Consider the following 17,407-nt stretch of genomic DNA (forward strand, 5'->3'; position numbering starts at 1 on the left):
TAGAGCTCTCTACAAGTCTGGGGACAGTGAAGAATGCACTTCCTAGGAATTCACATTGTTCCTGGATCTTAAGGGGTAAGGAGTTTGTCAGGTAAAGAAATGTGAAAAGTAGTTCCAGGTAGAGAGACTAACATGTAAAAGTGGTATATGTTCAGGGAACAGTATCTCACAATCAGGAACCAACCACTAAAACTTCACTATAAGTATTTAGTGTCCCATATTCCAATCGGGAAGCTCAAAACCTTAGCAGAAAGGAGAGCAGGTGGGCAGCACACAGGAAGCCTTGTGCTTTTACCATGTTGTCCCATGGTCTTTGTTCTGTCTTGCAATAGAATTCCCTGTGTGCAGTCAGCCAGCACCTTCACAACCCTTAGCTTTCTGAATTCCTTTGGCCACTAAAGCCATTATTGCCCTTCATTTTCTGCTTCCAGAGAAGTGAGACAGAAATGAAGTAACGCTGCTAATGATTTTTCTGTTATCAAATTATGTCATATGCAGCTTTGCAATATATAGCTTAATAATACTGTTGTTAAAGTTTTCAATCCTGAATAAATACAGAGTCATTTTCCTTAATTGACTTGAGCAGTTCCTTTGCTCAGGAAATAATGTCATTAACTGTAACCCACTGTTCATCGCTTTTGTTACTACCAGGCTAAGTTTGCCTTACTCACGAAGCACTTTTTTTCTGTCGGGAAAAAACAATATTACTCAAATTACAAAAGTGTTATCTCTAATACTGCCTATCATTTTGGTGCAAGTAGGGATTTTAGGAGGAGCCGTGACTTCAGTCATCACAAGCTGTATTTTTTAGTGGCATTAGGTATTGTCACAGGATCTGAATTTTTGTTTCTCATAACTGTATTAAAAATAAATGTAATTTCAAAATGACAAGAAAAAAAGAAGATAGTGTGGCAATGCTTGATGCTTTACTGCAAAAATATGCCCTTAGTTATTCCAAATGGTTACTGGAGCTTCATTCCTGATGTGATAACCTTGCTCAAAGAACAAACGTGTTGTACAACACATAGCATTTGCCAATAAATCAGCCTCCTTAAATACTAGGGCCAATGCATTCCTAACATTTACCCCCTTCTAAATTCCTTAATTTTATTATATAAATTTGTTTCTTGCCAAATGACAATCTTCAAAAGCGTGTTCCATTTGGTATAATTTGTTAGTGGCGCTCTGCTGTGCTGTCCATTTCATTGTGCTTATAATACTTATAATCAGGTGCTGAAATTTCATTTAACAGGCGCTCAGTTCATCTATTTTGTGTGACTGTGCAGCTTTTTATTTGTTAATTGCAGTTTCTACTTTTATTATATTTACATTTTCCCCCATGTTAACTCAAGTTCAAAAATTAAATAACCTATTCTTCTCTTACTCAATTTGCTCTGATGTTTGCTGCTATCTACATTTCATTCCTCCTTCTGTCTTTAATCTTACTTACCAGTGCATGGGTACAGAGATAAATGTTTTATTCAGTCAAACCCCAAATCTTCAACTAAGGGAAGAATCCATAATCAAGGTACTGTATTATCTGTCCTAATGTGTCACTCTTTTGAACCATCTTCATCTGGAAGCATATTTGTTACAAGTAACCTTTTTCACATTTGTTTGTCAAATTATGTCCTTTATTTTTATCCACATTCTGAATTTGCTCTGTGATTCCATTTATAAACACTTGCCATAATATCTAAGACAAGCTTATAAGTTATATAGAAAGATTCATTCATGTTAAGCTAATATCTGAAAAACAAATCCATTAAACAAAACCTTTTCTTGGGAACTGGTCTCCTGCCCCTATAAATGCTTATAAAGAAAGAAGCAGATGAGACAGGCATTATTATGGTGACTTTCAGTCCCCTAGAAACATGACTTGATTTGGCAAATATTAAAGCTTCTCAAAGAGTCTTTCTAAGTCTAGAGAAGGAACCCCACTATAGACATGCAGTGATAGTGTCCTATACCCCAATGACCCTATCACCAGCATGAGCGCCGTAGTCTATGGGCATTTATAAGGGGCTCTGTTATTTTGAAGGTACTACAGTGCTGGTCAAGTTTGAGGCTTAATATTTGCCTTTGTGTTTGAATATTGAATATTTAGTAGAAATGCAATTTTTCTAATTAATATAATTAAGGTCCATTTATAACATGAGATTCTTCTAGTAACTTAGCTTTGGCCTTTCCCTTAGAAGACATCTGCTTTTGACTGTAAATTTTAAATAAAGGCTCCTACATATCAGTGAAATGCGCATTACTAAATTTATAACTTCTATTTTTCACGGATACTGGGACAAAAAGACTAGAATCTATCTTTACTAATTTAAAATTATGTCATTTGGGCATGACACACAAATATTCTAGGTGTGTATAGTAGGTATAGTAAAGTTCTAATTTATTAGATTTTAGTAGGTATAGTAAAGTTCTAATTTATTACTTAATCTAGATTCCTTGTTGCATTGACTGACTAAAGCAGAAGAGTGTTCCTTACTTCTTTCATGAAACCCTGAGAAACTGAGTCACTCCATGTTTTCACATTGTTGCCTTCTGCCCGCATTTTTTGTTTCCCAGTGTCCGTGCACTCTTTCTATTTGTGATCTCAGCATTTACTTATAAATACTGACTTTACATCAAAATACAAAAAATGGGATTGACTTGGGTGACTTGTTAGCTCCCTCCAACCCTAAGATTGTGTGATTTGGAAATGCTGTATTGAATAATGCTTATATTTGCAAAAGTAAACAACAAATAACCGATATGATCCATGATTACTTAGGTGAATTAACTTGCTATTACCTCTAAAATTGTCCCTACAGAGCATACATCTTTTTCCCTATTCAGTGGCATTCCCACATCAGGTTATCTCACTCCATTATTTTGGCTTTTGTGAAGGTGTTTGGGCAAGTCTTCGCTCTAGCACTCGCCTCATCAGCTCTCCAACATCTTTCATTGATGTTGGCGCCCGGCTGGCAGGCAGGGACCACTCGGCCTCCTTTAGTAACAGCACCTACCTGCAAAACCAGCTCTTGAAACGCCAAACGGCCCTTTATATATTTGGTGAAAAGTCGCAACTAAGGGTAAGATTTCTTTTTCTCACTTAGAAACTTTATGGATACACAAAGGCAGTCTATAAAACTTATCTCAAACAGCTTTCCTAGAAATTTCATTTTACAGCATAGAATCTTAATCTGGAGTTAATAATCAATCTCAAAAAAAATTTTAGCTCATACATATGTATGTATATCTGCATATACTTATATCAAGATACATATGCATATCTGCATATTTATTAGCCGCGAAAATATACTTACACATAATCACGAAAAAATCAGCATAAACATCAGGAATCTTAGGAAGTGTACATACAAAAAAGAAATAAGGCTTATTCGGGCTGTGTTTTTCCATTGTCTTGTTCAGCTTCCATAGAAATCTGTGCCCCTGGCAAAATAGATCCCTATTGATAAAGAAAGCTACAGGAAGGTAGAAAAGTGAACAAAAGAAAGCTGTGGCCCTGCATATGGAGACAAGGGAAGGCCAAGATTGTTTTCTAAGTTAATTTTTTTTTAACTTTGCAAGGTTAGACACACATGTCCTAAGACATGTCAGAAATTTCAAAATATTAGAAGCCCTAATCAACTTTATTCTTACTTTGGTTTTTTAAATTTTTATTTATTTTGAGAGAGAGAGGGAGAGCAGGGGAGGGACAGAGAGAGAGAGAGAGAGAGAGAGAGAGAGAGAGAGAATCCCAAGCAGGCTCTGCACTGTCAGCCTAGAGTCCAACCTCACGAACCGTGAAATAATGACCTGAGCCAAAATGAAGACTCAGACACTTAACTGACTGAGCCGCCCAGGCGCCCCTTTTCTTACTTTTTTTTTTTTAATTTTTTTTTTTTTAACGTGTATTTATTTTTGAGACAGAGAGAGACAGAGCATGAACGGGGGAGGGGCAGAGAGAGAGGGAGACACAGAATCGGAAGCAGGCTCCAGGCTCTGAGCCATCAGCCCAGAGCCCGACGCGGGGCTCAAACTCCCGGATCGTGAGATCGTGACCTGAGCTGAAGTCGGATGCTCAACCGACTGAGCTACCCAGGCGCCCCTATCTTACTTTTAAGTGATTGTGCTACAGAGCTTCACTATGCTCAGGTCCTATAAATTGTAAAGATAGTCTCTACCTCTAAAAGCAGCACTTCCTTGGGTTTGTTTTTGCAATTCACACATTACAAAATAGATTTCATTACTACTGATAGGTTTGTGGGAAATAAAAGTATTTGTTAATTCAGAAATCCCCTCAAAGTTTAGCCCAGTGCTCCAGTCAGCACTGGGCAATAGAGACAGACCTTCAGTTGAACTGTGGAGCAGAGGCTGTGAGCAGGATCCCACATGCTCGGTTTTCAAGATGCCAATGACTGCGTCATCTCTTCTATGGCAAGCTGGCTTTGCTAGCTCCCCTCCCACTGCCAGGACTGCTGCAATCACTTAGTCACAACCTTTAGGGGAGAGGGCATGAAACTGCTGGGTATAGTGCTCAATTGTTAAGTATGCACATGTGTCTTCTGATACAGCAGATAACTTTATATCCAGAAAATAGTTGGAACACTTTTCAACAGTAATCCAGGGTTGCCTGTACAGCCTCTTTGGCACCAGTGTCTTTCCCAGAGCACAGACTTTCCACACTTCAGCACAGCACTTATTCATGACCTGAATCACTTTCCAAGGTTTGTCTCCTCAGTTCTCACCTCTGCCATTGCCTTTGCACATCAGTCCTCAGTTTAGCTGTATGATCATGTATATATGAGTAAGAAAGACTGAGTCCTTGGGACTCATGCTCCTTTTTCTCCCTTCCTCCCTTCCCTCCCCCTACACGCCACCCATCTTCCTCCTTCCTTCTTTCTTTTTCTTTCTTTCTGCCTTCATGCCTTTATTTACTTTCTCTCTTTCTTTCTTGCTATCATTCTATTTGTCTGTCTCCTTTTCTCTCTTTCTTTTATCAGTAAAGTATTATATTTTAAAAACGATTCCACTGGGGCACCTGGATGGCTTAGCTGGTTAAGCATCATGATCTTATAGTTTGTGAGTTCGAGCCCCGCTTCGGGCTCTCTGCTGTCAGCATGGAGCCTGATTCAGATCCTCTATTTCCCTCTCTGTCCCTCCTCCACTTGCTCTCTCTCTCTCTCTCAAAATAAATAAACTTTAATATATATATGCATACATACATATATACATAATTCTACCATCCTGGCACAGTAGTAATTAGGATTTTTGTATATTCCATTCAAGTTTTTCTTTTTATTTATTGAATTGTATCTATAGAGTGTAGTCCTTACCTGTCTGACATGTGCCACATTCTGGATAGCCTAGTGCCGTCTAGTTGCAACCTGATACTTTCTTCTCCCCACAAAGGAGACATATAGAAACGCAAGGAAGTAGAGAGTGGCTTATTCTAAATAAACTTGAATTGCCCTTATTTACCTTTTTCAGTTTATATACTTTAATACCTTATACTTAGTAACAAGTTCATTGTGACCTAATGTGTGTCAACACTATGGTTGATAGTTTCTTGTTTATAAGATAAGCATACCTACCTCATGTATAGTTGAGAAATTGAAAGGAACCTGGTTCTCCTGGAAAGTAAACTATCTATTATAAGTTTTTAAAAAAACTAATAGAAAATCACTCTCTCTCTCTAAGATAAATAAACATTAAAAAATAAGAAAAATAATACAATAGAGTTATTTGGGCAGAATGTGAAGAAAGTGCAAAGAGTCTGAGAAAACTAACTCATTTTTTGGCATGAGAAGTTTGAGAGTTTTTAAATCCTCAGAACTAAGCAACAAGATTACCAAAACAAAATAGATCAAAGGGCCATCAATTTAGCATTTATAAATTACAAATGCAACCACACATGGAATAAATTCCATATGGATTAAAGATATAAATGATAAAAGTATTCAAATAAATATATATTGATACATGTGTCATATTGTGTGAAAAAAAATATTGTTCCAAAGCTAAAAGTCAGAAAGCCTTTCAGATTTTACTACATATAAAATTTTGTATATTCACTTTAAAAGAGTACTACAATGTTAATAGTGTTAGGGCAGTGAGATGATGATTTTTATTGCCTTCTCAATGTTTATCTCTACTTTTTTTCACTTTTACAATGACTATGTTTTACTTACATAATAAGAAACAAATATGTGTATGTCCACAAACTTTAATTTGTAGAGTTCTGAAACCTCAACAGTATATTACCTTTTCATTACAGTGTATATCTTGGAAGACTTAGTTTTGGATTAATCATGCTGTCCACGTGTCATTGGTTCCTCTTTAGACTCCAGGTTCATGGCCTTATAATTGGCTTATATTTGGTGTTATAAGTTCCAGCAGGTTCCAGCCTACCAGTAGTCTCTCCAAATTCTCAGAATGACAGCAAGCCAAGTCAAACCACAAGACCTTACTGAATGGCTCTTTCCAGTAACACTGACACATTAGCCACAGGATTGACTTTCTTGACCTCTGCAACCTCTATAGCAACTTGGCCTCAACTAACTGTACATCATCAAGTATTGACATTAAAAACAGTGCTCTTTTACCTATAGCACTTCATATGCCTAATTCTATGCATCTTCACCCACAGAACTTCAAGTTAGAATTTGCTTTAAATTGTGAGTTTGTTCCTGTTGAATTTCATGACATCCGACAAGTAAAAGCCAGTTTTAAAAAATTGATGAGGGCTTGTGTTCCAAGCACCATCCCTACTGACTCAGAAGTGACCTTCCTGAAAGCCCTGGGAGATTCTGAGTGGTTCCCACAGGTAATGTCTAGAGCAGTGTGTCTTATAACTCAAGGCAAGAGGTTCAAGTGGATATACAGAATTGGTATTTGAGAAAAAAGTATTGTGTTCCCCTATTACCTGACATTCTCTCCTTATTGTACACACTCCATAAAGGTTTTTCAGTTCCAGGATATAGAAGATGAGGGGATAGAATTCTTCATCCCTGGGTTTTCAATCTCTTCTAATTGAAAACTTAATCTTCACAGGATGCTAAGGAGGAGATCTTTATTGTTAGATGGAAACTTTTTGATATGCAGCAAATTTAATCAAATATTTATAGGACTTCTGCTCTTTTGTCAGCAGAGTAAGGATCCAGGGACACAATTTGATTTCTAGATGATTCCAAGAGCCTTTCCCTCTTACTTTCTCACCTTCCATGTGTCTCTGCCTTTTCCTTGTCTGTAGATTTTAGATTCACCCTCAAACCATCCACCAGAGTCATATTGGATGCCCCAAAGCCTACTTAAAGTTTAGGAAAAAAAACACATATCCCTTCTTCAGCTAAGTCAAACTTGGGATGTTTTTAATTAAACTCTTACTGAGAAATTAAGGAGAAATAGGTATCCCAGCACACATAACCCACATTTCTTCCAAACCACATAAGAAAGGTATTTATGACATGCATGTTTTAGACACTGACGCAGACATTTGGCCAAAGCATCTCTGCAATATACCCTTCAGCCTTGTTTTTAAACCATTGATGCTATACCCATTATTCCTTTGCCCCCTGTAGGAGTTCCCAGCCCCTCTGATCTCTGTTCCCATCTGCCTCCAAGCCTCCTGCCTCTCTTAGGGAGGAAAAAGAGTTGTTTTCCATAAGCCAAGAAATGATGGGAGTACCCAGGGCAGTGACTATTCTCAAGATACTTAAACTATTAAAAAAAAAAAAAGCCATATATACAATTAGCTATAAATCTAGATACTTTCAGTACTCATGGAAGGAGCTGATCAAAACTCCCTTCTGTCCCTAAGCTATGAGCACCAGCCCCAAACTTCCTACCACTCAACCTATCTATCTGTGCTTCTGGTACATTCTTTGTTCTGCTTCTTACTCCAAAGTAGATTCATACCAGAAGTTCGTGACTAAAAACAGTGGAAAATACTGCCCCACTTGGGATATTGGCATTTTAAAAGTTAACTTAGAGCAAATGCTAAGCCCAAGAGAATTCAGGCTATGTTACAGGAACAGTGAGGAGCTTCCCATTGCTGGAGAGGACATGTGCCTTGTTCCTGGGTTTAAAATAGCCTAGCTCTGTTTAAAATATGGGGCAGTTAATTTTGTTTTGTGTTAGTTGAAAGTTGGATTCATCTACAAATTGCATCAAGTGATACTTAAAATATAGTTTTAAACTACAATATACATTTGGTTTTGAATCTCTATGCTCTATTCACAGCATAATTGTTCATTAGGGACTTTGAGTCAGTTGGCTTGGCTTAAAAAGCTGAGCACAAATCTGAGTCTTCTTCCCATTTAATACACAGTACAAACAAGAGTGTCTTTCTTAAAATACAAAATTCGTTTATCATAAAATTCAACCCTGTAAAGTGTACAGTTCAGTGCTTTTTAGTATATTCACAGAGTTGTGCAACCATCCTCACTATCTAATTGCAGAAAAATTAAGAGTATCTGAAATAGAACTGACTACATCATAGAAAAACAAATTTTACATCCAGTAACTGTTTTGGTAGGGCCACTTATAGAATCTCTCTTTTCCACTCTATGGAATTATATAACTCTTCTACTTTGAGGAGATCATGTAAGGTCAGTTTATTTCATGATATATCATTTGAACACATTATTTTTAAATGTGTCTGCTTTTAAATTATGTCATTGTTTCATCTTGATTTTGACAAAGAACTTAAAGCATTTAAAACTTACATGGTTCTTTTGTCCAAATACTTTATCCCTAACTTGTTTTTGTTATCTAAGGTTGATAATGAGTCTGTGTGTTCTTGGTGCTCAGAAAGTGCCTGGTCTAATTGTGGCCTCCTTTCTTATCTCTTAGCTTCACAGGATAATGCAGCTGGCTGTGGTTATATCAGAAGTACTTGAGAATGGTTCCTCAGTTTTGGTCTGTTTGGAGGAAGGCTGGGACATCACTGCACAAGTAAACTCTTAAAACATATTTTCAGATACTTAGTTTTATATTTGTATCAAAATTCAGTTGTTTTTAAGTTCTGCAGATGAATCTTTTGTATAATGACTAATGTAATTATGGACAGAGAAAGTCCTGTGTTAAAAACACCTAGTATCCATGAGAAAGCTCTGAGTCCTGAGCTTCCCAGCACAACATAGCCTGGAGCTCCGGCTCAGGGCATCAGGCTCCCACATGAGAGATACACCATGTGAGCATACAAATGGAGCACTTGATCAGAGGGTAGGACATGGATCATCCTTCCTAGTTTTATCAGCCCTTTCCCTGGCTTTCAATAAGCCCCTCCTTTACCCACTCCACATGAAAAGGAAAAGTATAAATATAAACTACAGTAAAACATTAATCTATACCTGTCAAAAAGTAGATGTAGGTTTGAACTGATACTCTGGCCTTATTAATTAACCTAGGAGAGGGCTGCAGTCAGCAAACTGGCCAGCTAAAGATTAAAATCATAATTTCTGAAAGAAAACATGTAGCCAAAATGAATCTGAGTTTTAGTTTTTGCTGGAAAGTTTGCAGAATTAATTTGATTGGCTGTCGTGGAGCAGTTAGTGAACAAATTTGCTGTTGAGGTGACTTTGCTTGTCTTACTAACAAAATTTTTTCAGGACTGAAAGTAATGAAGTATCCATCCTGCTTGTGCCCTAGGTGACATCCTTGGTTCAGTTACTCAGTGATCCCTTTTATAGGACACTTGAAGGCTTCCGGATGTTGGTCGAAAAAGAGTGGCTCTCTTTTGGTCATAAATTTAGTCAGCGGAGCAGCTTGACTCTCAACTGTCAGGGTAGTGGTTTTACTCCCATATTCCTGCAGTTCTTAGACTGTGTACACCAGGTAAGTAGAGCAAGCTTAAATTGACTTGATATGAAGGAAAGAAAAGAACTAGCATTTATTGAGCCATTGCAGTGCTGTGCCAGGTATCCTCATGTCATGACTCTGATGGACCTGATGAAATCTTAGCAGTGGCTTGCTGGTAATAGAGAAGAAGAGAACTAGTTGGTTTCTGAAATTAGGATAACTGAGTTGGCTATTAGGCTGGCCCCCATGTGAAGTGGCCAGCACTCTAAATTATCATCTCCCAAGAAGAGGAGCAAACTTGGGTTTGTTGTCCAGAAAGGTTTGACCTATGGTAGAACAGCAAAAATCTCTAGGTAATGGCAGAGCCTGAAATGCAACAGATGGTCTTCCCAGTTTGAGAGGACTTTAGCTTGTGCCTAGGAATATAGAAGGTAGAGCCTAACCCCTAGAGAAAGAATCCGGGCCCAATCAGGCAAGCCTATGAGGTTGAGAACCCTGGCTCGGTTCTACTCAGTGACCTACTCAGGGCTAATCAAAGGACCAGACAGAAACACAGGTATATAATCCAGTCCCACCCAGCAGGAGCAGGGGAGTGGGGGAGGTGTGAATGCTTTAGGCTCCCTCCTGCCTTCATCTCATGCACATAAGATATAAACTCCCTAATGGGGCCTTAATCAGGATTGGGCTTGAGAATTGCCTGGCACTGGCTTTGCTAAATTGGCCTAGGAAAAGCAGGACTGACATTTCCAGCTTTGTTTCATCTGCACCACAAAATGAATGGGTTCTGGCATATCAAACATATGTGTCAGAACAGTGAGCTTCCTTGGAATGATTGGCCTCAGGTACCTATTGGAAGGAAAGGTGGAAATGTTTTTAGGAGCCAAAACTGGAACTAAGTCTTCTATTTTTTTTTTTTTTTTTTTAGTTTGTATTCATTTATTATTTTTTCTTAATTTGAAATTTATTGTCAAATTGGTTTCCATACAACACCCAGTGCTCATCCCAACAGGTGCCCTCCTCAATGCCCATCACCCACCCTCCCCTTCCTCCCACCCCCCCCCCATCAACTGTCAGTTTATTCTCAGTTTTTAAGAGGCCAAGTTGGTATATGGGTTTTGTTTTGGTTTGGTTTTTTAGTCTATTAATAATTTGATCAGCTCTTTTAATTCACTACGTAATTTTTCATTTATTTAAAATGTATAGTTCAATAGTTTTTAGTATATTCACGGATTTGTGTAATTGCTACAATCAATTCTAGAACATTTTATCACTCCAAAAAAAACTCCATACCCATTACCTGCAACTTTCCATCCCCCTGATCCTACCCCCCACATACACACTCTGGTGGTTGTTTTTGATTGCTCTAATCGGCTTCTTAAAGAAAAGATCTATTGAATAATTTCAATTAATTCTGTCCAAGCAGCATCTGGAGAAGCTGGTGACCAGGTTGAGCTTACATTTTAAATCTTTGCAGCAAATGATATATTTGTTTACTATTTTAATATTAGTCTTTTTATTTCATACTCCTTTTGGCAGATAGATGCGGAAGACATTTGGAGCCCCATTGTCTCTGAAACAGAAAGCTTAACTGAGACCAAGGGAGGGAGCAAGCATCTTTTTTCTCACATCTAGATAGGTGAAAGCATAGGAGTTCTTCATGAAAGCACTTCTTATTATTATCTTGCTTATTGCCTTCTTAGATCACTTAGCAAATGAACTAGGCTGTATACCTTCAGCTTATGCAGTGATGCATGTCAATTATTTCTCAGTGTAACTGACAGAGGTATGGGGAGGCAGGTAAGAGCAACTACACATTATATGATTTAATTTATAGAAAATTCTACAAAAGGCAAAACTGCAGTGACAGAAAACAGATCAGTGGTTTCTTGGGACCAGTGGTCAAGAACGATGGAAGGGCATAAGCAAACTTTTTAGGATGAGGGAACTATTCTGTCTTATTTGTGGTGGTGACTACACAGATGTGTACAGTGACCAAAATTAATCGATCAGCCTATATGCTGAAAATATGGAAATTTTGTTATATGTAAATTATATTTCAATGAACCTAAGAAACAAAATTTTAATTAGGAAGTCCAACATCTCAGTTAACTGGAGTTCCAGAAAAAGAAAACAGCAGCTATGTGGTTTCTCCAGAGAAAAATTTGTCTGTCTGGTACCCAGAGAATACTTATAAGCCTGACTGCCTGATTTTTAGAAATAGGCAAGAAATGGGTCCAGGAAGATCCCTTTTGAGTGTGCAGATTTTTTCTTTTTCCATGTTATTTTCAACTTCAAGCCTTGTCACCAACCCAGTTGTGCCTGCTGTTCCCAAGCCCAGAGCCCATCAAGTTTGGTTTTTCCAGAGGACAAACCTCTAATCTCTTGCTTTCAAGGAGACAATCACATGACTGCCTGGGGTAGGAAAGGACCCTGGAGATCTCACCACCTCCTCTATAAACTTACATCTAGTCCTCATTTGGGGCTCTCATCTCACCCCTATATATGTTACTCAGCACTTGGGGGCCTCTGAGCCCTGGGCCTTTCTGGATTTACAGGGCAAGCTGTTGCCTTCTCAAATCATTGTCATCCTACAGGCATCCCAGTGTAGCTTCTCATCTTCTGTCATTTACTGCTGTCCTTCCTTCTGTTTTCATCATTCACAAATGTGTTGAATTTTCTTGACCTGCTACTGTCTCCCCTCTCCTTCTCCCTACCTCCTTTTAGTTTTTTACCTTTTAAAACTCCCTTTCCTTTAATTAAGGGAGAGTTGCAGGGGGTGAGTTTGTATGGCTATATTTGCTTAAGTTAAATGCACTATTACATATGTTAAATATCCATGTTCAACTTGCAGAACTCTGCATACCTAAACATTAGAGTCAGGTAAAGAATCCACTCACAATCAGTAAGAAATGAGAGGTTCTCATGGAAGACATACTGTCCTTGAAAATGAAAACATTATTGTATCCCGAGTATAGTAATAATTACTTGAAATGTAATGCTTATATTTTATTGTTGGTGGTGTGTAGGAGTGTGAATAGTCTAGAATGTTTGAAAGTAACCTGTATTTTGTGAGTACCTCTTAAGTGATGTAAACAAAGTAACTTAACATAAACTAAAATGAAGTAGGAATTATATTCCTGTTGTCTTCAGAATACATTATAACAGATGCTAAAACTATGTAATGTTAAGTTATATAAAACAACTTGAGGTGTATTTCTAGCAACTTTTCATTTTAAATAATGAGTCAAAATTCAAATGTTCTATATAAATTGAACTTTGATGAAAGTTCACTTATTTGTAGGTGAATGCTTCACAAACTGTAGAAAATAATATTGTTCAGGGTCTAAAGACCCCTTTAGTATTCATTCAAATCTGGTTGTATCACGTTAAGATGTTTTTAATTAAAATATGAATTTTTAAAAATTTTCCTGAACTCTCATTTGCCTTAGTACCCTCACACATAATATCCTGAGTGCAGGCAAGTCATGGCAAAGCGAGCATATGACCTTAATTGCAGTATTTAAAGGATGCTTGACTATGATAGGTATCAGCTTTGGTGAAGCAAATTACTTTGTGCTGAAAAGGGATTGTTTATTCATTCAAAAACAGAAGACTAAGAAGACTATAGTTAACAAATAGTGCTCTGACTCTTGCTGACTTAATTATAAGGTAGTGTTTCATCATCTCCTACATACTAGTTTTAGGCATTAGAAAACGCCTTCTTTGAATACCTTTCAAGTGAACACTAGTGCTTTACATGACTCTGGATTTTGCCAGACAATTCGAATTACTGCTGTCCTCAGTCTCTCGGGGACATAAAACAGAGCCAGGCCCAACAACATTTAAAAGAAAAAAAAAGTGCAAAATTGTGCAGCAGCAAGCGAAACTCCCAGGTGGAATGTGTTCACTGCTTATTAACCATTTCTAACATGCTGAATGCCAAAAGGCAGTCTATGGAAATTTGCCTAGACTTGTCCATTAGTACTAATAGAGTTACAAAGAAAACAGATGAAGTACTGATCTTAAATTAGAACTGCCTCATCATATAAAAAGCCATTGTTTATGCCAGTATATCCAGGTGTCAGATGAATTAAAATGCTAGATCACTGTTTCATAATAGCAACATCTGGCAAATTTTTTGTTGCTTCTAAAAGAAATTGGCTTAGTTCAAATGATATCATTACAGGATGCTTCCTTTTCTTAAAATAGTTGAACCAAATTCAAAAAGAAATACATCCAAAATATAAAAATGAAATTTTTACCTAAAATTTATTTTTAAAATACAATACCAAAGGAACAAACCTGTATGATATAAACGAAAACATGGAGTATAGGAAAGCATCTTCTCTACTTCAACATTAGAGTAAATCTTTGAGAACTTAGAACTTATTGTTTGAGGACCTGTTGTTTGAGAAAAACAAATACTAGTTATAACTTTGCTTTTGAAGTTTATTCAAATCGTAAATTGACTCACTCTGGTCTGGCTGTAAGAGATGGTTGTCCTCACAGTTACCATATGCCAGCACTATGCCAAGTCCTGTTCCAAAGAGAAAAACTATTTGCCTTTTGAAGATATGAACTTTCCTTGTGAGCACATGTGTAAGGAGCTAGGCTGCCCTCAAACAGTTTCAGGACTATAAAATTTATCCATTAATATTGACAGAATGACTGCAGTTAGTGGATTAATGGCATATTCAAAGTTTCTGGTGTCTGCCTACTCCTCATTCATCTGAAAACTGGCAGAAACTGACACAATCCAAGCTGTTTTATAACAAGCCAATTTTGTATTAAAGTTGTTAATATTTTGAGCCCATAAACTGAGTTTACGTATCATCTTACTAATTTTTGATCTTTAACAAATTTTTCAACCTCTCTGTGCTTTGGTTTCTAGATAGATACACGGATAGACATAGCTATCAGATGGATTACAAATCATTTTTTTTAATGTTTATTTATTTTTGAGAGAGAGAGACAGAGAAAGACAGAGCATAAGTGGGGGAGGGGCAGAGAGAGAGGGAGACAAAGAATCTGAAGCAGGCTCCAGTCTCTGAGTTGTTAACACAGAGCCCAATGCAGGACTCGAACCCACAAACTGTGAGATCATGACCTGAGCCAGTCAGACGTTTAACTGACTGAGCCACCCAGGCACCCCAGAAGGATTATAAAGCTTACGTAAAATCATTTGTACAGTAGAAACTGCACAGTTAATGTTTGTTAAATCTTAATCTTGAAATAACAAAAACTAACATTAGTTGCTTGTTTTTCTAGGGTGTTTCTACCATACCCACAGTTTTTCCAATGTTGACACCATCCTATATAGGGTCTCTTGTAGCTTAACATTTCTAAATCTTGAAAGTAAAATCCAGTGTTGACCTACTATATTTTATTCCCAAAATGTTGATCTTTCCTGGGATTTGAGTCATAGCTTATTTTATGGGCCTTTAAATATTATAAAGTACTTAATGGCACATGGGCAAAATATAAGACCCTATAAATTCATGTTTCTCCAAATTCCATTTCAGATTCTCTTCTTATAAATAAGTGAAATTGGCAAGTTTCACTCCATAATGGAAAACAAAACTAAAATACCTCACATAGCTTTGTCTTTTAAATCTGTATATTTTTGTCTTTCATCAAGATAAATACAAAATTATTTTGGACAACAGAATCCAGATGATGCCTGACAAAGGCCTAAACTCTACTCATCAGCATATTTGGGGAAATGCTCATATAGAATTAATTTATAGACTGAGATGCCTATCATTTCCAATTCTGCATATTATAATAAAGCTAAATTCATTTGAAGCAGATTTGCCTTTAGGCTCCAAAAATCTTGTGGCCAACAGGAAAGAATAAAATACTGAATCCAAATGCTGTTCTTTGAAAAGATCAATAGAATTGATAAACTTCTAGCGAGACTGATCAAAGAAAGACACAAAATATCAATATTAGAAATGAGAGGGGCCCCTCGGTGGCTCAGTTGGTTGAGCGTCCAACTTTGGCTCAGGTCATGATCCCGCAGTCCATGAGTTCAAGCCCTGTGTTGGGCTCTGTGCTGACAGCTCAGAGCCTGGAGCCTGCTTTGGATTCTGTGTACCCCGCCCCTGCTCCTCCCCCCACTCATGCTCTCACTCTCTAAAAAATAAATAAATGTTAAAAAAAAATTTTTAAAAAGAAATGAGAAAGATGACATCACTACAGAGTCTACAGATATGAAAAGCACGGTAAAGGAATATTATGAACATTTTTACACCAATAAAATAAACAGTTTAGATTAAATGGACAGATTCCTTGAAAGACACAAACTCCCACACTCACTCAAGGAGGAATACATAATTTGAAGAAGTCAATGTCTGTTAAGAAAATTGAAATTGTAGTTAAAAATCTTTCCACACTGCAAACTTCAGACCCAGGTGGATTCCCTGGTCAATTCTACCAAGTATTTAAGGAAGAAATAATAGAAATTCTACAAAAACTCCTCCAGAAAATTGAAACAAAGGTAATACTTCTCAACTCAGTCTATGAGACCAGCATTACCCTGGCCTGACAAAGTCAACAAAAGAAAGCCAACAAAAGCCAACTATAGACCAGTATCTGGGGTGATCACACATTTGATGATCACACATGCAAATTTTCTAAACAAAATTTTAGCACATCTAATCCAACAAAATATTTAAAGATAATAGGGGCACCTGGGTGGCTCAGTTGGTTAAGTGTCCGACTTCGGCTTAGGTCATGATCTCACTGCAAGTTTCTAGCCTCACATCAGGCTCTGTGCTGACAGCTTGGAGCCTGGAGCCTGCTTCAGATTCTGTCTCCATCTCTCTGACCCTCCCCTGCTCGTTCTCTGTCTCTGTCTCTCTTTCTCAAATATAAAAAAATAAAACATAAAAAAATTTTTTAAAAAATAAAAGATAATATACCATGGCCAGGTGGCACTTACCCCAGGAATGCACAGTTGGTTTCACATTTGAAATCAATCACTATAATTCACCATATTATGAAACTAAAATAGAAAAACCATATGTCAAAACCAATACACTCAATGGCACAAAAACAGACACATAGACCAATGGAATAGAATAGAAACCCCAGAACTAGACCCACAAACGTATGGCCAACTAATCTTTGACAAAGCAGGAAAGAACATCCAATGGAAAAAAGACAGTCTCTTTAACAAATGGTGCTGGGAGAACTGGACAGCAACATGCAGAAGGTTGAAACTAGACCACTTTCTCACACCATTCACAAAAATAAACTCAAAATGGATAAAGGACCTGAATGTGAGACAGGAAACCATCAAAACCTTAGAGGAGAAAGCAGGAAAAGACCTCTGTGACCTCAGCCGTAGCAATCTCTTACTCGACACATCCCCAAAGGCAAGGGAATTAAAAGCAAAAGTGAATTACTGGGACCTTATGAAGATAAAAAGCTTCTGCACAGCAGAGGAAACAACCAACAAAACTAAAAGGCAACCAACGGAATGGGAAAAGATATTTGCAAATGACATATCGGACAAAGGGCTAGTATCCAAAATCTATAAAGAGCTCACCAAACTCCACACCCGAAAAGCAAATAACCCAGTGAAGAAATGGGCAGAAAACATGAATAGACA

The 17,407-nt window shown here is 37.4% G+C and overlaps 1 protein-coding gene across 3 annotated transcripts in view; it reads left to right on the forward strand.

The window, feature by feature from the left end:
• Positions 1–17,407, forward strand: part of SBF2 (SET binding factor 2) — a 490,797-nt gene that overhangs the window by 450,663 nt on the left and 22,727 nt on the right. For 2 of the 3 annotated variants that reach the window (XM_086678005.1, XM_086678006.1), the window contains 4 exons: positions 2,896–3,080; positions 6,641–6,817; positions 8,845–8,946; positions 9,643–9,828. In XM_086678005.1, the coding sequence (XP_086534131.1) occupies positions 2,896–3,080; positions 6,641–6,817; positions 8,845–8,946; positions 9,643–9,828 (650 nt within the window). Of the gene's footprint in view, positions 1–1,453; positions 1,529–2,895; positions 3,081–6,640; positions 6,818–8,844; positions 8,947–9,642; positions 9,829–17,407 lie in introns of all 3 variants that reach the window. The other variant, XM_086678004.1, reaches the window with a different exon arrangement.

This window comes from Puma concolor, chromosome D1 (assembly GCF_028749965.1).
Source record: "Puma concolor isolate L17-30 chromosome D1, mPumCon1.1.hap2, whole genome shotgun sequence".
In the NCBI taxonomy this organism is placed as follows: Eukaryota; Metazoa; Chordata; class Mammalia; order Carnivora; family Felidae; genus Puma; species Puma concolor.